Source organism: Aquila chrysaetos, chromosome 6 (genome assembly GCF_900496995.4).
Source record: "Aquila chrysaetos chrysaetos chromosome 6, bAquChr1.4, whole genome shotgun sequence".
NCBI lineage: Eukaryota > Metazoa > Chordata > Aves > Accipitriformes > Accipitridae > Aquila > Aquila chrysaetos.
In genome coordinates, this window is record NC_044009.1 from 12551370 (window position 1) to 12573940 (window position 22571).

Genomic DNA, 22571 nt, shown 5'->3' on the forward strand with positions numbered 1-22571 from the left:
TTCCCAAGATGGAGACTAGTTAAAGACATAATTTTGCTTATGCTAAATAAATGAAAATGTCTAACTGGACCCATCCTTTTGCTCCCAAGATTTAGAACAAGGAGTTTCATCTTGCCCTTCGGAACAGAAATGTCTTTGCCATCCCTGTAAAAATCCTACCTCCATAGGCTGAGCTAGTAGGCTCTGGACAATTTTGCCTTTGGTGTACCATCATCAGAGTGTTTAGAGCTTTACAGCTGAAAACTGCAGAGACAGAAACTGGGACTAAAACGGGGTGGGGAAAAGGTTAAGTCTTTCTGGGCAAAGTGATTTAGAAGCAAGCACTCTAAGGAGAAAAGTAGAGGAGGAGAGACTGGTCTGAAGAAGGACCATGCTCATTATGGCTCTGCTAATGTGTGACTGTTCAGATCTGAATGAGCTTTTAATGTCGCTAATGCATAATTTATATGCAAGCATGGCAAGAGGTGTGCAATGCAAATCATGCCTGATGAAGAGATGAATATGTGCTTGCAGATGCTTGAAGTTCTGAGCATTCCTGCAAAGTGCTGAGGAAAAGCCCCATCAGAGGCAGAAAGCCTATGATTGAGCTTTTCAGCAGAAAAGCCCAAAGTGCCATGGCACTGAAATAGTTTTCCCTGATCTCACACTGGAGGTGAACTGCTTGGGGAGCAAGAGTATGTGCTTCTGCCTGTCTCTTAACACCCTTGAGAAAGCCCTGATATTGATAAACTTGCTCAGAAACAACAGTGTCTTATTTTATGAATCCTTCTGGAAGTTGATGGGAGTCTGCTTAGAATGACGACTTAGTTCTGTTAAATAATATCAGGACCTGACCCTATTTTCAGTAACAAAGTCAGCAAGCAAACTATGGGGGAAAGGAGAGATCATTCAGGGAAGATTGCTAGTCACTTTGATTTAAGATATCTGAATGTCTGTCTGGAAGGGAATAGTAGCGTTTGGAAAGCTGGTGAAGACGTGCTTATGTGCAGCGTTGGTGCACTTGATGATTAAATCATAGTTCACGAGGATGACTTGTTATGTTGAAAACCCCTTGGGAAGCTTGATTTGCACCTGTGGTATTTTAAGAATCTTCTTTCTGTTCCTTAATTATTTCAAACTTTTGATAGTTCACAGAACAAAATTAAGGAGCAGCAGCAGAGTCCTTTGCATATGTTTTTAATCACTGTATAGAGGCGGCAATCATAAATTGAAGTGTAAGTTCAAGGAGCCTTACAAAACTGGAAAGGCAACATATTTCAGAGTTTGTGGTGACTTAGAAAGCAGAACTAGTGATGTTATCAATGCCTCTCTGGAGGTGTGACACCAGGGTTCAACTGGTCTTACTGTTTCAGATACCTGCCGCCAAGATTTATCTGTGTTTCACCAAGTATGAGAAATATGTGAATCCAGGGGCTTCCGGCTGATCCCCCCCCAAAAGCTATCAAGCCACCTCCATTAATGTCAGCACACTCGTAAATTTTTAGCATGCACTGAAGTAGGCAACTTCTGCCACTGCACAGAAGCTTCCAGAGGGGTCCCCTGCCTCCTGTAAATCCACGGACACCCAATAAAGTAGATTAACTGCAGATGGACTTAGTAACGGTTGTCCCTCCTTTGGAATTAGAGGGCTTCACACTTTCTAAAAAAGGACAATGTAGTGTTCCCACAAGCAAGAAAGAAGGCCTGAGGGTTTGTTTATTTTTGTTTGTTTGTTTGTTTGTTTTTAAATGGCTGTTGAAGCTAGATAGTTGATGCCAATCAATAGGAAAACAGGTTGCAGAACTGTGGGATCTACTCTCTCCCGCCATACACAAACAATCCTCTTGTTTACGATCACTTATTTTCCCTCTGTTCAAAGAAACCCGGTGGGCTATTTGCTCTGGTACTCCTCTAGTAAGCCAGTGATGCATTTGCATTCCATTCCCTTGCTCCCTCTAGCCCTAAAGATGCCTGCCAAAATTAGTCAATAGATAACTACTTGGTGGAAGCTTTAAGAATGTGTTAGGAAAGGCTTGAACACTACCCATTAATGTTTACAGCTCCTAATTATGTTAATTAATCAGTCTTAGAGGTTGTCTCACCCAGGAGCCCAAAGGCAGGATTTTAGTTCTCACAGATGTACTTTAACCCAGCAGCATGGCTGCTTGCAGTGAAGAGCTCAGCATGGTCTAGCTGCCAGAATATTTATCCAGGGTCCTGGACAGGTTTTGCTGCCAGAGCTGTGTGCTGTCACAGCTGTGTTGTTCCTACTGGATTCTGAAGCTAGCTTTGACTGTCTACACAAGGTACAGTCAAACATCTGGGAGCAGGCTGAGCCGTGTTCAGGAAGACTGATGTTAAATGTAAGCTGTTCCTGCGGAGTGGCCTTTTGGCATAGGAGAAAGGCATTCAGAGAGAGCACTTTGTACCAGCACTGATTGTTATGATACAGAGATTACTGCCTTTACAAAATTTGAAGCTAGCTCTGTCAGAAAACAGACGTGAAACTACTGATAGAGAAAATGGGCATTGTCTCTTCTATTAATGTTTCTGTAGTTTTGCAGGAAGACAAAGTATTCGGGCAGAGGAGGACACCCAAGCCTGTGCCATCCCCTTTCAGAGCTTCGTTTCCACAATCCAGAGCTTGTCTTCGTTCTCCCGAGGAAAATGAGAAGACTCAGAGAAGAGACAGAACCCAGACTGGCTGTAGAGTGATTCAGAAGGAGCTTCTACTTCTTTTGTGCTATTCCCTGATGAATTTGGTTTGTGTAGGCTTTTGGTGCACAAAGTACAAGGAAGGCAGGAGAAGATATATTCAGCTCCAGTGAAAACAGGTAAGGACAGGAGAAAACTGTGGTGCAGATACAGACCTCTTTCTAATTTAGTTCAGCTCATCCTCATCTGGTGGAATTACCAGACAACCGCTTATTTAACCTCATTTGCAGAATTTCCTGATCTTCACGTTGAGCTCACAGCTGCTTCTGGCTGGTAATTTTTGCTCCTGAGTAGAATGTCGCATACAAGTGGCTTGTGACTGTGTGACAATCCTTTAATGATGACAGGGAAAACAAGTAATGACAATATGGATTAGGTGAAAGAGAGCGGTTCATCACCCATCTATAAAATGGCTCCTGTAGGCAGTAACTCCTGTCTGTGGTGAATATAAAGTACTAGATACCAGAGAGGCTTTTTTTTGGTAGGTTCCTACAGGAGAAATGCCCTTGCAAGGGTGGCAGAGAAGGGAATGCATTTTCTAGAGTAACAGGGCATTGTATGGAAAGCGGACTGATTAAGAGGCTGGTGATGTTTCTGGTTGTATTCCAAGGATTTCCAGGCTGGAGCTTGCTCTTCAAGAGGACTGTCTGCTGTAGTGGTTCATTGCACTAAAACTGGTTATTAAGCAATTTTCCTATCAGCTGTTCTGTGAACTGTTGCCATATTGTGTAGAGACAGCAATCCATGCTCCTTGGTTACTTGGAAGGCACTTCTGGCAGGCTGAGGGCACGTATGATGAACCAGAGAGGACTGAAACACAACACAGGTCTGGATGGACTTAGAGCAACAATGCCTCTGAACCAGGGCTGAGGTGGTACCGGGAGGGGGTGCCACTGCTTGGCACTGCTGAGGTGTCATCTGTCTCTGTCTTGTTGGCAAGACTTCAGTTGCTGATGGATTGCCTGGCAGCTTTCAGGCACGTTAACATTAACTTCATAAAAAGCAGTGTGTACAGAGTGTGAAATGTGATACGGGCAGTGCCTGACACAAATGAATACTCTCCTTATTCTGTGGAGTTTCAGTGCAAAACCTCTCTCTCCATTCATCTTCCTCCTGCCGCCTCCTTCCCCGCCCCCTGCTACCTAGGGAGCCCCGTGAACAGGCGTATTGGCAGTGAACTCAACTCAACAAAACAGTCTTGTGAAAAAGGGAAATATAACATGATCACTTCCTATTTCTTTCTCCTTTCCTCTGCATCAAAGCCTGGGCTGGCTGTCAGGAATGTTCCAAATGAATAAATAAAGCGCAGGAACCCCCTGCTTCAGAAGGGGTCTCATTCACTCACCACGAAGCTTGGCCAATTCTTTTTCTGACAGTACTCAAGTCAGCAGGCAGAGCAAGAAGATCATTCAAAGCTAATCAGTAAAGTGTAAACCTATTATGAAAGCACATTTACCCCTTGCCTCCTCCTTCCTCCAGAAAACCAATCCCCAAATCTGTGGGAATAACACATAATGTACATAAAAGTTGCTATTACTTAGATCCCCTGTTATTAGGTCAGCAATGCCACTGATGAAATGCTCCCCAGAGCACTGAGCAGTGATATATAAATCCTCCAAGAAATTCACAGCATAATTTGTTACAGCTAGAGGGCATAAGACACATTACAGCAAAGCCTGTGTATTAGGCTCTCCCCTGTGATTCTTGAGGCTATCTCTGGTAATAAAAGCCTCATCTTGATTTCTTATCCTTCATGTTGATTTCTGTCAGAGAAGACTTCATAGACAAAGATACTACTATATTTCTCTGTACAAGGGAATCCTTCTCCCCTTTTCTTCACCACCCCTTTTTAAAATTTATTTTAGGGATGACTCCAAGGAAGATTTGTGATTTGGGAACTGTTGGTATGTACAGTGGGTAAAGAGTGGAAAAGATGATGATGACGGTTTTTGCATATGCAGTGCAAAACCCTAAATGTAAAATTAGAGAAAAATGTTTTTGGTCTGGAATAGTGTAGGAAATTGAAAGGAAAACCCCAGGTATGCAATTGCTGTATCTTAAAATGAAACGCTGTTATTAATGTAATGGAGGGAATCTGTGGGAGCCAAGTGATTAAAATCCAGACTCAGATGCATATAATCATAGCAACTGTTAATTTTGGAACATTTGGACTCCTGCTCTACAAATCATATAGGTATCTTGGAAAAAAAGGGAGGACTGAAGGTATACAGCATGATGCTTTCATAAAAAAGCATTAAAAATAATTATCTATCTTTTCTAGTGTGGTGCATAGGGACAAGGCCAAATAGAAATCTAGAAGGCTTTATGTGAATCACTTGCAATCCAAATAAGAACAGCTCCATGGAAGTCAATACAGATAAATGGAATGATGGATGGTAAGGCTGTGTAATGCACAGTGTTATATCAAAAATACGTTGTCTTCTCTGCAGTGGGATTGCTATAAGCAACTGGAACATTTTCGTTTAATCTATTCCTTTGGGTTTTGCTTTATTTTGCTTTTTTAGAACCTATCTCCACAAGAAGCTGTCTTGGGTCTTGAAATGACCGAAGCTATGCCTGTTCCCTTGTGGAAAGAAAGCGGTAAATATTTATAGCAGTTCTTGCAAGTGGAGAAACTTAATACGTGCTCATTGCTTTTGTCATCTAATAGTAGCTGCGCTAAAAGACAATACCTGCTAATTGTATTTCCTATCATATCCTTTTCCAATCGAAGGATAAAATATGGAAGTTTGGGTTTGTTTTTTTTTTTAGTACATACAGCAAATTTTATTCAAAAGAATCTTTGTTCCTCTTTAGCTACCTGTTTATTTAATAGACTATGGACAATGGTAAACTGTCAAAAAGCCTAGTTAAATAGTAATTTGTAAGCTACATTTAGCTGTTGATCTCATAGACTGGCTTACTGGAGAGCTAAAATATATCCTGGCAGGTAATAATTAATGTAAACCTTGACACTTCAGATCTGGCTACTGTTGAGCAGGCCAGGCAGGAGCAGGACACAACTCCTGCTCGTTCTGCAGTGTCTTTGGCATGCATCACATGGAAAGCTTGGCTCTGTGTGACACACACGATCCCCATGTGTAGAAATTTGCTGATTTTTTAATTTTTTTTAAACCTATTTTGGATGTAAGCAAATATGTCTGTGGGGAAAATTATTTTGGTGACTTAAACAGAGGCCTCCTGTGAAGAGCAGGATGGCAGGCAGCTCACTCTGACTCCTCTCAGTCCCATAAATCACTGCATCACTCAGCCAGATTCAAATGAACTAAAATATTGGGTGATGTCCAGCCTTTGCTGAAGCTGATGGCAGCTCTCCCACTGGCTTCACTGGGGGCAGAATTTTATCTACCACACTGCTAAATCACCAGAATATTTCTTTATCAATGAGATCTGTCTAGTCTTGGCTGAAACATGCCTTACTGCTTTCTAGAGATCACGATGGACAGTTAGTTTAAAAGAAGAGTAAAGGGGAGTATGATCAAACACACTGCTCTGCCTGCACCAAGTCTGTCACTGCCCCTCTGCCATCAGAGGTGACCCTGCACTCAGACACACCACATAACTGCACATGCAGCATTTCTTTAACTGTTCTCTATTGAAATGGTCTGATTTAGCTTAAAACTGCTTTTTCATTAATTTTTTTAATATCAGATTGTTTCAGAGGGGTGAGTTGAGAAGCAGCTTGCTCTGGTTATACTACAAGGTTGGAGGGAAGCCATTTTCTCAGTCCATCTCAGCTGCAGCAGAACAAGTCTGACTAAAGGCTTGTCTGTAAGCAGTGGTGTCATTGATTAACTAACTCTGTGTGCGGGTATATTTTAGTCCCATTTAATATAATCACTTGCTCAGGAAAAGCATACCTATAAAGCTATCCAAGATCAGTTAACATGGTGCTTATATTCTAACATCTGCTTTAATCTTTGTTAATTTTCAAGTCTAGATGAGATTCAAGACTATTGAACCCAACTAGACCAGACCAGACAACTTAAAGGTTAGCTAAAGAACTCCTTTTAACTTGTTTAATCACATATTTATATGCTGGGATACTGACTATGTCTGCCTATAGCCTTGAAGTCTCACCTAAAGTTGGGCCCCTGGGCACAACTGGGATATAAATGTAGCAGTGAGGTCCCATTTCACTTGTAAGAGCTCCAGAATAAGAAAGCTCAGCATTTACTCTCCACCTTACGTCTTCAGAGTATTTCATAGATACATGAGACTGAGGTCGCTTATACATTAGGTAGCAAGGGTTTTGATGAACTGCTCATTCAGCCATTCCTCTCCATCTCCCTTGATCGAATGATGGCTTTGGCTTCCTCCAAATGATCCTTTGGATTGGTTAGGCTCTTGGTTGGCTCTGCTGTTAAGTGTCTCCATGGAATGGATTTTACTTTTAATAATGTCTCATAACTGTCTTTAAAGAGGTTTATGGCTCAGCCTTATTCTCTGGGAGATTGACTGTTCGCTGCTAATCTCCTATAGAAACATTGTTATTGGTTCACATAGCATTTCAGTTAGCTCTCCTCAAGCTCTAGAGTCAAGTTAATTGGACACGACTGACCTATGTTAGAGAATTACTATTAGATGAGTAATATTAAGCAAAGGAAATAAGATATTTCTGTACCTCAGAACATGCTGGGAGTTGCGGGGAGTGGCAGGAAATGGCAGCTCAAGAAGTGTGCAGAGTGGACCCTAGAAACAGGGTTGATTTAGGGAAAAGGGAAGTGCTTTGTAATAACTGAGGTTTGTAAACCCAGCAGTTCTTTCTAAAGTAGAGCTAGATGGGGTAAAAATGTACTAGTCTTGAGTGTCTATAAGAGGCAAAAGTACAAGACAGAAGAGAAATAGATTGTGGCAGACCTGTGAGAGTGCTATTTTTGATTGCCTTTTTTTTTTTTTTTTTTTTTAACAAACACTACGCTCTTGTATAGCTGCCAAAACCTGATTAAAGTAGTCAAGGAATAAATAGAGCAGGATTTCATCAGAATGCATTTGTGTTTCCAACTGGAAACTGCATGCTGAAGGCAGGTCAGGTACACTGAAAAAATGCTGAACGATTAATGGACATGACACTAGTCCACAAGACAAATGTGAGCCCTGTAACACTGGAAGTGTTTTTGCAGAGCAGTTTTATGCAGAGTAGCTGAAACCTTGCTGCTAAATCCTGGAACTTTTGGGTGCTGCTTCCCAATTTACTTTTACATACAAACCCATTGGATGTGGTAAATCCTGGAAAAAATTACCTATATAATAAAACCAGCCTATATTCCTTAGTACAAGGCTTTATAGTATTGCCAGTCTCAAAACTTCTTCAGCTAAAGTAAACTTCCTGAGAGAACTATAGGTGTCAGCACTCAGTTTAAAAACGTGTAAGTATGTGCTTAACTCTACTGAGACGTGAAGTTTCACTGAGATCAGCAGCACTACTTAAGTAAAGTTACATTTGGGGGAGTGTCTAGAAGGTCAGGCCTCAAGTACAAAAGTACTTCAGATTCATATCGGCTGCTGGATAATACCAGCAGCAGGCACCTGGACTGCAGTACCAGTGACGTGATGTGATTTGCTATGGCAAATAATTATACTTCTATCTCATGGAAGACTGCATTCTCTCTCTTAAACCTTATGTATTCAGACAGGGAAAAAAGTCAGTGTTCTTAAACTTTAAGTATGCTGCTTATAATTACAAAGCCGGAGCCCAAGCTAACAGGCAATCTAAATGTGCCCCCACAGGTCTGTGGACCTGATTCTGCAGTCAGTCTTTCAAGGCGCACCTCTGATCCCTGCTGGACTGTGCAAGGAGTGATGTACTATTCTGGTTTCCCTAATTAGGAGTCCTGTCACTCAGGAACTTAGCTCTGCAGCTGGGACTGGGATCACCACCTTAAGATGGATTTTGCAATCTGAAAGAACTGCACAATTAGACTCCTTGGGGCAAATGGACTTATTAATGGGCAAGTGTTTATGTCCGCTCACCGGCACTCGATGAAACACTGGCCAATCTGATCCTGGAGTGTTTCCTTGATGTCAAGCCCCTCTGTTTCTCTCAGCTTGTCCTTGATGAATACCTCCTCATGTCTCTCCTGGACCTCAACTTCCAGGGCATTTACTTGCCCAGCACGCATCTGCGAAATATTCATTGCCTTTAAGTGAGGAGGTAGGCTCTGAAAATGACGAGAGGAGAAAAAAAAAGGTATGAATTAAAAGAAATTTAATATAAACTGGAATGCCAGGTTGACAGTGAATCCAAGCTTAAGCCTTAATTTATTTGCGGGAAGCCAGGAAAAAACCCTGTGCTCGCAAAAATTGCCTGGATGAACACAATAGTCTATTGTTAATGTTTCAGCATTAATTAACAACATTGCAATGTACAAAAACAACCCTTCTAGCGTGGGATCCTAGGATCTCAATGAGACAGGTGAGAAAGCTGCTGTTCTGTAAATGCCAACTTTATCCATGTCAGAAGGGTGCCAGAGATTTTTTAATTGAATTTTCAAATGTTTGGACTTCCTATTGGTACTTTTTAATTAGCCAGTATTGTTTTTAATTTGTTCACTTAAATTTTTATATGCACTGCTTGGTCAGTGATTTCCTGGTATTTTGTTGCAGCTGGTCATATTCCTTTAGGAAATCAACTTCCCTTGAGGAACAACAACAAAAGAATAAACAACCCCCCAAACACTGTAATAAAAATCATAGCTCCCCAAGTTTCCCATGATTTGATAACCTTGGCAAGAAGAGCTTCTAAGCCAGTTTAAAGTCTTACAGTAATTTCTGCTTTGTGATTGATTTTACATGTGTACTTTGAGAGAGAAAAATGAAAGTCTTTCTGGTATGCAAATACAGAAGCATGAAAAATACCATCTGTGTGGGTGGTCTGAAACTTTGCATTTTTAGTTTGTAATGGTTGATAAAGTTAAGATGTTCCCAGTATTTTACAAGCTATTACTACCTTATAAGTGTAGAGAAAAATATATTTTAAAAATTAACTTGTAAATTAGCTTTAGGGTTTTTTCAATTCTAGAACAAAATATTTTACACATACATGGGAAGTACTAATCATGTTGTCTGATAGTATATGTCAAATTTAAGAACGGAAAGGAGGAGAAAATATGATAATATGGTGTGCTTTACTCTTCAAAATTAGTGACTGTCTGACATATAGGTGGCAGCATATGTGAACAAAAGCCTAGGACTGTTGGTCTGCATGAAAAAAACCTATACAATTCTGCTGTGGCCTTCCACCTTCAGAACGTATAGAAATTGTCCTTAATCAGCACATCTCAGACTAATTTAGTAATGCATTCTCCTTGCTCTGCTGTGATGTATTTTCTAGCGTGCTCTAAGTCCTAATTCCACAGGTCTCCTGCAAAGACAAAAAGGCTTCTATCAAAGGTTTGGCCAGCTTATATTTAAGATCTGTTATTCAATGTTTTTCCATGCTTCGACCAGGTTCCAAAAATCACTAACAAGTGCCAAGCAAGTTTGGTTTCAGAAAGTACACAGCGGGATTGCACACTATCCAAAATAAGCGCAGAGGCCCTCCCCTGTTCAGGAAAGCAATTTACTGCCTTCCCTGCATCTGCAATATGTGACTCGCACTATGCAGAAGGAATTGGTCAAGGCCACCAGTGAGAAAATATTCAGGAGGAAACAAGAAGAGCAGCATGCTTTTGAAAGGCGGCTGGAACGTGCTCTCTTCATGAATGTATGTTGCCTTTCACCATGAGATGTTACCTTCACTCATGTTTCAGTTTCCACAGAAGTCAAGTGTTTCCAATCTTCACCTTCAATTCACCAGCACCTATTTTTAAGTATGACACAACTAACATTACACTATTTATTCGTATTTCACCTGGATTTCACTGTTGTCTGCCTTCCTGATATTAAATGAACCTCAGAATAGCCAGATATGATGCTGTTTTCTCAGGACTCATTTGGAAACCAGAGGAGGACCCACGAGGCCTGCTTCCCAGATTGAGATCTAGAAACAAGATCCCCTTCACTCTGGCAGTTTCCCACTGAACTTTTGCTTCACTACAGTAATGCTCAAGGGACCGCTTTTCTGAGAAGTTCCTATCAGAGCACTACTGCCTAGAGGTACTGGTAGCAGGGCTGCTACGGAAGAGATGAGCCAGCTAGAGCCAACATGACTCTTCCGTGTCTTTCTATACTGCTGTAGCACAGTCTGAACAGACACTGCATTATGCACAGAGGACAACCTACTAGATTTCCTAACTAAATGCTGACCAGGGGAAGCTGGGGAAGGGCTCTTTCATTTAGAAATACGTTTTCTAGCTGAAAATATGTGAGAAGAAAAGGGATAAGGGAAAGAAATCTGGGAGCACAAGAAAGGGGACTAAACAAGTATTTCCATGAGCAAAGGTAGTTGTGGTGAATGCTGATGATGTCTTGCTGGGTGGACAGAAGGTCCCCTGTCTCCTTTGGGAAGTGACAGAATCAATGTTCAGGACTAGGCAACTTGGTGTGAGAGGCACAAGGCTATCTCCAGCTTTAATGAGGCTGATCTGCAGCTGATGGAGAAAGACAGGCTTCTCTACAGCATGCACCTGAATGTTTAAGGGTGAAATGCCATGAGAAGGCTCACCAGATGGACAGCTTATTGGTGCTGGGAAGGGGCAGTTCCCCCTCTAACCTAACTGCTGGATGTGTGGTCCTGCAGTTCCTCCCTTCTCCTGCACAGGCTCTGGCACTCACCTGACCCTGCAGTGAACAAGTTCAGCTCTCTAAGAAGTAGAAAATAATCCCTTTTGGCTTCATCCTCCCCACTCCACCCCCTCCTTGTGTTAATTATCTCCTGCTATAATGAGGTGAATCAGCTAGCCAAGGGGGCAGCTGAGGGCCAGAGCCATAGCAAGGGAAGTGGTGGCTGAGCATGGGACCAGACCAAGGTGGAGAGTGGGATGGCCCATGCAGCAGCACAGACAGGAGAGCTCCTCTTTGCCATCTCTGAACCCTTCCTCCACTCAGCTCCTCCGAACTGCTCTGCACTGAGTCCTGAGGGAGCCTTTGATGACCAGCTACTTGTCACTGTGAATTTACTGTCAGAGTATCTTTCATCAGTACCAAAGCCAGATGAGGTAAGAACTGTTTGAACTGGCAAGAACGTGCCCAGACCGTGCCCTGAGCAAGACCAGAAGTAGGAGATTCTTATCTTTACGTGAATTAATACAGACTGTATCTACACTTGAGTCCAGAGTCATGAAGCTGGTGTGGACACAGTCCAGGTAGCTCTAAACCAGCTGGCTCAGATGCTGATAGCAATGAGGCTACTGAACATGCTCTGGTTAGCAAAATCCAGCCAAGCCCTGAGTAAATATTTGTGCAGCTACCTGTCTGAGCACCATATGGTTATCAATATATCTGCTGATACTAGTTTATGAGCTGCACTCAAGGCCTTAAGGCTGAAGTACGGACATAACCTTGTAACACAGCTTATGGAAGGAAGCTCTGTTGTGTTTATCCTTCATGTTTTTTTCATTTTCTTTTCCAAAGACTGTTTTACTACAAGAAAACAAAAGAAACAGGAATCACTTCTACCAGCAAGAGTCCAGCTATCGACCTTTGACAACCCACTAAAGAAAGGAACGAAAGAGAATGGGGAAAGTTGATAAGATTGTATTCTCATTCAACTGTCTTTTTTTCCAATCCTATTGATTTCTGGTTATTAATGTTTTCTAATTTAAGGTATGTGGAAAAGGCTTTATTTACATGGAGGAAAAGGCCATTGCTGATGTGAAATGTGCTGTTGCTTGATTGCTTCCTTCTCTGGGAAAGCGGAGCTGGCTCAGACCTAGATGGCCAGATAAGCTGGGGAGGAGAGTAGGTGTTGGAGAGAAGCCAACAAGATAGGGTGACATGGCAGGTACGAAAAGACACTTGATCTGAGCAGGAGTCAGCACTGCCAGGCAAGCTGTTGCGATGAGTAGCAGGGAGATATGTTAATAACAAATGACATCCTTTGAAGTTGGCCTAGCAGTGGACAGACGGTTGCCAAACCTGGGGCTCCTCCTGTAGTGCAAAAGCTTTGGCAATAACACGCTCCAGCTCAGATGGGTGAGGGAGAGCATGAAATGAAGAGCAGAGCTGTTTGTGATAAATGAGTCCTGAAGGATTTGTGACAGTCTAATGTGGAACATACACAGTGCACCCTGTCTATGAGTGAAGACCAGGAGGCTGACACATGTCAGGAACTGAAGGCTGGCTTCTGTTCTGGTGGAGGAGGAGGAGGCAAGTGCTGAATGGCAGTGAGGAAAGTGTGCCATGGTTATTTGATTTTTAAGTAAAACATTACAAGTGAATGTACAACTGGCCTGACTTTCTATTCTGTTACTTTGAAATCAATGCAGTTACCTCAACAAAAAATGAATTGGACTTGAGGAAAACAAGGATGAAGAAACATCAAAAGAACTTATGTGTATGTGGTCTAATAAGTAAAATGGAGACTATCTTAAAAACTGCTTCCCTGGCCTATAAGAACAGATCCAAGTGTACATAAGGGTGTGAATGATCAAGGAAAGGAATCGGTTGGTAAAATATAGGTAGGGAATAAGAAGATGAACTAGATAAAAGTTGAGTGTGGAAGCTAATTTAGCAACATAACCTAAAAATAGACACTTCAGCAGCAGGAGCTGCTGAAGAGATACAACAAGATGTCCAGAGGATGTAATTGTTGTAAAACAATTTACAATGTAACCATTGTTTTAGCTGTCAGTTCTCTGTCATTTGTTGTGCATTTGTGATTTTCATAGACAATGCTTTTCTTTTGTCAAGTAAAAGACAAACCGAGGAAAGAAAACCGATTCCTCAGGCACCTAATGGATGGTATGAAATGTTTTAGACTATTATAACACCTTAAAAAAAAAAAAAAAAAAAGGCTATGAATAGCATAGGTGATATGAATTAGAGAACACTGCTTCTACCTTCTTGCTTTGCAATTGAAGAAAGCCGCTGTATTAAGCTCTCTTTCTTTTGTCCACAGCGTTCTTGTTCTAATCACAAAAGTATGTGTCATCCTAAACCTCACCAGCTTCAGAGTTTAATGCATTCCTAACCCTGCCTCAGTAATGAGGAGACAAGTGCAAAACCTGGGACCTTATATTCATCTTCAAGCACTTTTGGGTCTTCAAACAAAGACAGAGTCTATATAACAGCCCTGGTGGAGTTTGTGTTCTCTTGTCAAGGAGCAGACTTCAGAAGAAAGTATGTCTGAAAAAGCTTTGTCCACCTGAGAATGCAAGAGAAAAATAGGTACTGAAATGGTAGAAGGGGTGCCAAGAGAGGTGGACAGTGTGAGAGAATGGTTTTAAAGAGCTCCAGCAGGAATGCCTCCCTGCTGGCCAGTCTTTGACCTGCGCCTTGCAGTATTGCGGATCAACTTTCCATGTGCCTACATGCTTGTTCTGGAGCTCTAAAGAGTTATGCTGAGACAATATGATGAGTGCTGCTTTTATAGCCCTCTATACTTAATGTGCACGTTAAGGAAGACAAAAGCCAATTTATTTCTAGCATCACTTCTCTCAGCGCCTCTAATGTTTCTGCTTCTAAATCAAAGGGAGGCATTCTACAGTAAGATGCTAATAAATAGGTCTTCCTTGGGGGAAGAAGCATTTTCCCATCTTTAAGAAATTTCTTTGGCCATGTGAAATTCAAATTTGTTAACTTGCTCTACAAACAGCAACTCATTTAGAAACAAATTACAAATATTAGATGGAGACAGTGAACTTGATAATGCAATGCTGCCACATCAGTTGTAGAATAATGCATCTTAATGAAGGCTTCCCATGTGAATAAACCATTATATTTACAAGCTTTTCACAGTTAATGACCCAGAACTGGATAACGAAACTCACATTTTTAGTGTGGTCCTCTGTCAGCAAAAGTATACATATTAATAATTGATGTTGCTGTAAAAATAGGACATAATATGAAGATTCCTGAGTTTGTGGGAAAATAGGACTACATGGTCCATTAACTTAAAATGCTTATCTAATGTTTGATGGGCTTTGTCTTTAAAATCCTTGTTTAAATTAATAAGGCAAAATGGACATTTGTCTAAAAGAGAATTTTATTCCAACTCATCAGTCACAAGTATGCTGATGAGAGTGTTGTTAGATTCTTCTGTTCTTTACTCCTCCTCCCCCTATCTTTCCCAAAGGGAATTTAGGTTTTATGAAAGTGGAAGACCTCCCAGTAGAAGGATGGACGAAGATTCCCACACCTCCCAGGTAAGCTAATGTGATCAAAGTCTCTGTGTGTTTTCCCTTTTCGACTTAAGAAACTCAATTGCACAGATCACTCTTTCTTAGCTTGAAAAGCCTGCCTTTCTGCTTAGTCAGCTCAACAGCAGTTTCCAACACAGACTGCTTTATTGTTCATTATAAAACACTTAGAGGTGTGCAGGCTGGCTGAACATGCTTAAGGCTACAGTTCTACATATAGGAGGCCCCATGCTGTGGAACTAACTGCTCTTCAATTGTTCCATTACGACTACACTTACAAGGAAAGATAGTCTTCATTTCAATGAAATAAATAAATTTCATTTTATTTCACGTTTTAAGGCTAACATTCATATTATGCCTGAAAGGTAGATTTACTGCAGCTTTTATTACTGGGTACTTAATTTAGGACAGCTTCTTTTCTTAGACCTGAAACAGCACAGCTGAAACACACGCTGCATGGTTTTATGGGACTTCTTCAGTATATGTTCTGCTATAGACAGCATTGTCTGCAATTGTAATGTTTTGATAGACGTACTAGTTGTGTAGTACTTTGCTGTAGATTGCTTATTTTCAGAAGGAGTATAGTTTGCTTCTCTAGAGGACTTTATTTTCTAAGCAAAGTAAGTATTTTTAATGGTCTCTTATTTTTTCCCTGGTAGTGAAAGTGAGATCTTTTTACGTTTAGACTACACAGGCAAGTAACTCCTTACTAGTAGACTAAATGAATTTACCACCTAAGCAACTGGGGTTCTGTTCTTTACTTATGACTGTTATTCTGCTGAATTTTAAACTGTGATCCAAATTATCTTTAAAAGCTTGATATAGGAGTTAGCTATGGTCCTTGCTTTCTCATTTCCTCAATGTATTTTGTCTGGGTGCAGGAAGAATGTGTTTTAAAGAGGTCTCTTGTCTTACGAAGGTTGTATTCATGTAGGTTCCATGGTACACAAATGGTGATAGCCACATCAATTATATGGCTGAATTCCTAAATTAGGCACAAAAAAGGAACAACTAAGCAAAATATATTGCATTCATTAAAGCTTCCCTACTATATGATTCACTTCAATGGCTTTGCCAATTAAAGTAATTGTCATATGCATTCAAACAAAGCATTTATAGTAAGAGGCCTTGTTAGAAAAATATTGAAAATGGCTGTTTTATAGATTTATATCATATATATAAAAATATTGACATGCAGCACTTTTTAATAAGATGAAAGAAAATTTAAACTGGAGAAAACACTTATATCCATGACTATCTAAGTTTTATATAAGTTTGGTTATGTTTATTTCCAACATTACACCTGGGCATGCTGTCAAACTTCTACTAAAAATGGCAAGTATGTTTTGGACTCTGAAAGGCAGTGATTTCATTGTTAGTGTGACTTCAGCCAATGCAAGCCAAATTATTTAGCGGGCTTCTTGCTTCTAAGTGTCTATTTCAAAAATAAGCAGGTTTAAAATTTCTATTGAAAACATGCCAGATTAGTTATCACTGTTTAGATGTATATGTATGCCTGGTGAAATAACATATAACTTTGTGCTGAAATCTAAATGCTACCTAGGTTGCAAGTAAAACAAAAGTCATTTTAACCTTATGCTCAATAGAAACAGGCCTGGTGTATACCACTACTGTAACTGCCCACTTTCAAGAGCTTGAGAAATATTTTAAATTTCACTTGCTTATGGAGTTTGCAGTTTGTTAAATCCCATATAATATTTATTTAGCCATAGTCTATAATATTTACACAGAAGGCTATTCTGGGAAATACTAATTTTTTTTCTGACTGGATGAAATGAATTATATTTATCAGGAATTCAAAGAACAAGGAATGTTTGGCAGACTGTTTTCTCAGATATAAATAAAAGCATTATCCAAGACAACATGCCTAAATTAGGGTATGTTTAAAATAGGTAAGAAAGAGAGAACAGTTTAAGACCACATAGATCCTTCCATGTGAAAAGGATATAGAGGAAGGAAGAATGGTTGAAATACTATGTGAGAAAATCATAGATCAGCATGTGTTATGCCCCTAACTCTTTGGTAATGGCTGAAATTACAGAATAGAGCAGTGTGAGAGCTGTGTAACTGTAAATCAATAGATGTGCCCGTAAGACAAGAAGGCATTTACATGTGTGCGTGTCCAAAGCATGCAGGGCTCAGTCCTATAAATTGTTAAAGCGTGTAAAGCACTTGGCTCCAATGGGATTGATTACTTGTGGTTGTTGAGTGAAAACATGAGCAAGGGGATGTCCAGGCCTTCGGAGTACTCCTGCCTCAAAGTTGCAACAGTAGGCTGAGCCCCTAAATTGGTATGGATTTTGTCTTGCCTTTTTGTATTCCTTGTTCCTAGGCTTCTCCTGCTCTTCCTACTCTTTGATTGCAAACTGTTTATCCTAACACTTCATGTTAAAAGCAGCTTTTTCCTCTTTCCAGTAGCCCGTGCTCTGAGATTGTAAGTATAACTTCCTGCGGGGTCTACTCTGTTAGGAAAGTCTGTTGGGGAGAACGCTGAGTGTTAGGTCCATTATTAGGCTTGGGCTGTTTTGTACCCCCCTGAGACAAAGCAGCTGCCAAAAACCAGTTCACACATCCAGTTACACTAGGCTGATAGCTAGTTTGCACTGCAGCAAAATGAAACAGTCACAGCAACCTCTCACTGGGGTGTTTAATGACAGGGAATTTATAAATGCCAGAATTAGACAAGTGGAAGCAGGCACCAGTTTAAAAACTGAAAAAAATGGTACATTATAATTGGGTTGTAACAGTGAAACAGTCAGAGCAAGGAAATGCAGGTTTGTTTGGGCAGCGCATGCATGTTTTCAAGACAATTTAATGTGTTTTCTTGCAACAACAGTGTGGTCGGTGTGGCTTAAACACAGATCTATGCCTAGAACATTCATTATGCTGGTCATGGTGGAGCTTCTAGTAAACAGCATTGTGGCAGCAATGTGAGGATGATCAGGAAACAGGTCAGGATACAGTTATCAAGATATATGTGCTCTTAGTGAGGCTTGCTTCTCTTTACAAATTAAACCGGTATTGCAAATTGTGATTTATCGGAGATTTAGAAAAACATGTGCTGAGGGAATCATGCTGTTTCTGCAATTAAACTTTAATAAATAATAATAATAATGAGGCTTTACTTTTGAGCCAAGAAAAATCTCTGGAACATAGACTTCTACTCTGTCATCAAGAAAAAGATGAAATAGAATTGAATTCCAGAAAAGATACATAAATTTTTCTGAAGCAAGTAGATGGTAAAGAAAATAATACTGAATTAAGTAAAAGACTGGACAATTCTTGGTCTTTGCGCATATTTCTGTATTTTTTAGATCAACACAATTGAATTTTTCCAAAAATCATTATTCAGAACTTCAAATGGACTAGCTCTTTTTGCAAAGCAGTCTTTATAAGCAAGTAACATAGACATTTTTAAAACAACTATAATTATAAGAGAAATTATATTTACTGCAGTAAAAGTCAAGTCTCCTTTGGGATGGACTTGGAGTAATGGATGGCTAGGTCTTCTAATTTATCTAAGTCGTGCAGCATTAGAAAAGCAAATTCAACATATTTACACATGAAGATCTGTGGTCATTTTTTAGAGGGCTGACGTGATCGTACATCAAAGGGACTTGACCTTTGGAGCTCACTGCCTATCTATCAGTGTGAACCAATGTCTGCTTGCCACTCACTTCCTTTGGAGACCATGGAAGGGAATGCAGCATGAAAAGTAAAAGGGAAACGCAAATGGGGAATATAAAAACACTAGAAAGATGAACAGATTTTTTTTATTATTTAGAGGTATCAATTTTTTCCCTACATTCTTTGATTATATACTTGATAAAGAGTAATGAGTCTGAGTGCAGAGTTGCAAACATCAATTCTCTTGCTCCTAAATGGAGGTCAGGAAATGAATATGCTGTATGTGTTTGGTTTTAACTCCCTTCATCCCTATGATCATATAGATTTCCTCTCCATAAACTAGGCTATTTACATCCTAGTTATCAGCTACTCCTACCATTGGCCACCATGAAAAGAGTGTTTTGCTGTGAACCCTCCAATAACTGATAACAGACTTCAAGATTTCCTTCTTAAGACTCTAGTTTTAAGACTTGACAAACTGTCATGGGATTTGATAGGATATGATCCCTTGTTTTGCAAAAGGTGTAATTTCTAATTCATCTTCAGTACATCCCAAATATTCACCATTTTAGGGCTGCACTAAGTTAAAATCTCTGGAAATTTTCTTTGTCTTAAACAGAGGCAGAATCGGCACCCAAAGCTCTGTTTAGCTATGCGGGCCACGCTTACTGTTAATGACCAGCAGATATTAAAGGCAATAATCCATAAGGTGTTTTTTAAATCCAAAAGCTGTATTTAACATGGCAAAGCTTAGGTAAATGTATATGTTACTTTCTAAAGATAAGATTTTAAGGTCATTCTTAACTGATGATACATGTTTGTCAGATGTATGCTACCAGCCCAATTAGTTTTCATAAACCTATCATGCAGCTAAGGGCAATTCCATTAATTGCTGGGCAAGAAAATCATCCAAATTGTCTGGGAGAAGCAGAAAGCATGTTTTAATTCAAAATTAAATGATTAATTTATAAATTAATCATATAAGAACTGTAGAACATAGAGGTATAAATAAACCTACCAAACATAGAGCAATGATGAATGTTTCTGTAATGTGTGCTCTGAAGCAGCTTTACTAGAACTTGGTACAAGGGCTGTGCTACTGTAGCTGGAGTTGAAGAGAGCTGTGAGACTTGACACTTGTTAGTGCCTAATGAAGGCACCCAAAGAATTGGTGGTGGCCAAAGAAAATGTCAACTGTAAAGAGTTTATACTTTTTCTCAAGTACTTGCTAGGAAGGAAGATGTTGGTGGGAGCAGATGTACCTTCTCTAATTGTGGGAAGAAGAGGTTCCTTCTGGAAAGGGTGCTTTTGTTTTTTTCCTTTTGCAGTATGATGTGAGGAATATTTGGATTATTTCTATGTGGAAATATTGACATATTAATATGGCAGTTCTAATGTCCCTTTTCCTTACTCTTGACATATATATGCAGTGGTTTGCAAAGGGGTGGGACAGGAGACTTTGCCGCTTTAATTCTGCTCCAGGAATAAGACAGCTCAAGTGTCTTGGAATTATGAATTAAAAATCGATTAATAAAATTTCCTTGCTCTGTCATGCCTGGGTCAAATTCCCTAGAACCTGGGGCAAATTCTACACTGCCTGTTTCCACATCTGCCATATACATCGGACTATGTATATATAGCACAAAAGTGTGCAGCATAAGACAAATAGTGCTACTTCGGTGCTATCTATCATTCCAGTTTAGCTCTGTACTCCTTAGAGGCTCCTTTTAAAATAGGAAGAATCTTAGAAATTAATTTCTCATCTTCTGCTAAATTACAAAAGACTGAAGAACAAACGGAATGTGGCATTTTATATTCTCTAGCCAGCACTACTTACCATCCCCAGAAATATCATTTCCTCTCCTCTCATTTTCTCTGTTTTCTTGCGCTGGATATATCCACGCCAAACCTGAATTGTAAACAAAACTCTAATGAGATAAATAGGCCTTGTTACAGCTTCCTTTACTGTGGCAGACACAGGAAAAAACAAATAGAGGAAGGAAAGGCACAATATACAATTGAAACTATTACTCTTTAACAGGTTGCCATCTGCTATTTTTTTTTTTTTTAAACAAATTCTGAGGTTTGTTATCCCCTCACACTGGTATATCTAGCTTTTAAATACAACAACATTAGGGTTTCAAAAAGTGTTTAGACTTAAGATTTAGACTGAGCTCCTGTTCTCATCAGGCTGAATTGTCTGAATTATTCAGACAATGTGCAAGGACTTTTTCTGGAATTTAGCAGTGATCTCCCTTTGCCATCTTTTCAAGATATGGAATGAACTATCTCCCCAGACATCACAGGAAAAGGCATGAATTCTCTGAAATGCACTGCGATTCCAAGGGGATGCCAGAAAAAGCAACTGAGGTCATAAAAATCAGAATGGAAAAACATGTAGGTTATAAAGTCATCCAGCATTGCCAGTGCAGGACTGTTTCCATTGATCTCACATCTAGGGTCCTGTCTCATTTTGGTAAGTGGTTTAAATGATGTATGTCACCTTGCTAGACATCCTGAAAACTGTAATTTCAGAATGCTTCCCATCCTACGAGCTGTGCTTCTGCCTACTGCTGTTCTTCTGAACAAAACATTGTCATTTGGTTCCGCCAGAACTGTTGTTAAATCAGAGGTGTCACCTTTTGAATGCAAGTGGAAGCAGCATCTGGACTCGGACCCATCTGGACCTGAAGTTTAGTTTGTCTTTCTCTCTTCTCTTCAAGGTAAATTTGCTTCATGAATGCTGCTCGACAACGGCCTTGACGAGCCCGTTCTGCAACCTGGATCATTTTAATGGCTTCTTCAAACGTCATGGCCTTGACGGGTTTCTTCAACAGCACAGCCAAAAAGGAATGGACAAAGCAAAGTATTAGAGTTATGTGTTTTGTTAATTGCCTATCTCGGTTAGCAAATGAAACAGTGAATGAACTTCGTGCAGAAACTTTTGAAGACAAAAAAATCCCTGTCACAAACAGTAGAGACTCCTGTCTCAGTGCTATCTTGCAATATCTTGTAAGTTTGGTATCTTGAGAGATGTGTTTTTCTGACAACGTTTAGGAGAACCTGATGTGTTGATGTGTGACAAGGAAAGCCTGATGCTATAGTGAGAAGCAAGAACAGCTCTATATGGCTTATGCATCCTGCTGGACTATCCATTTGAGAAAAAAATACCTGAAGAACCATAGGAATTTCTTAGGCTATGGAATGTCTTCCTTTTACTTTTCTGAAGGCATGGGTTTCTGGATGCGCTGCAGGGACTCCAGCTCTCTTGCTGAATGGAAGGACAGGCAGTTCTGAGCCAGCCCAGGCCTGGTAAGCCCAGCCCAAGTAGAAAAGGCTTGGGGAAAAATGTATCAGAACAGTGCAGCTGGAGAGAGGGACTTCCCCTTCTCACTCCTGAGAACTCTTGTTAACCCCTCACGGTCCCCATGGAAAAACTGAATTATTGTCCTTTCTTGAAGTTAATCCCCTGATTGGAGACAGTTTACATTTAATGCTTCTATATATATTGTGTGGAGCTCACTACACTACAGTTTCAGCAGGGCTTTATATAACAAAATTACATAGAAGGACAAATGATCTGCACAGCAGACTCCTCTTATGAACTCTATTGGTTTTGATTTATGTTACACTGCTTGTAACACTGCCATGGAAACTGAAGAATACAGTGGTCTACACAGCAGTTGAGACTTCCTGAGTGTACATGGTTTGCTATGATGCACGCAGAAGTGCTGACAACCCTCTAGCAATCCCAGCGGTGATTGAACTGGAAGTGCAGCACAGGGCACTGGATTCATACTGTGTGATTATTTTATTAATGTTTATTGAATCCTGTGCCTCTCTTGTGGTATCCTGGCAAGGGAGACCTGGACCCTGCCAGAGCCTGAAGTGCAAGAGCCCAGTGCTCCCAGGTGAGCTGGCTGCACACCAGATAGTCTCATCTGTAATGGATGCCATGCTGAAAAGGGG

At 40.3% G+C, this 22571-nt stretch overlaps 1 protein-coding gene across 1 annotated transcript in view; it reads right to left on the minus strand.

Annotated features, from left to right (window-relative positions):
• Positions 1-22571, minus strand: part of IQCA1 (IQ motif containing with AAA domain 1) — a 111995-nt gene that overhangs the window by 73947 nt on the left and 15477 nt on the right. The window contains exons 4-6 of the mRNA XM_030019198.1: positions 21242-21430; positions 20440-20511; positions 8689-8876 (exon numbers count right to left, since the gene is read on the minus strand). Of these exons, the coding sequence (XP_029875058.1) occupies positions 8689-8876; positions 20440-20511; positions 21242-21430 (449 nt within the window). The remainder of the gene's footprint in view (positions 1-8688; positions 8877-20439; positions 20512-21241; positions 21431-22571) is intronic.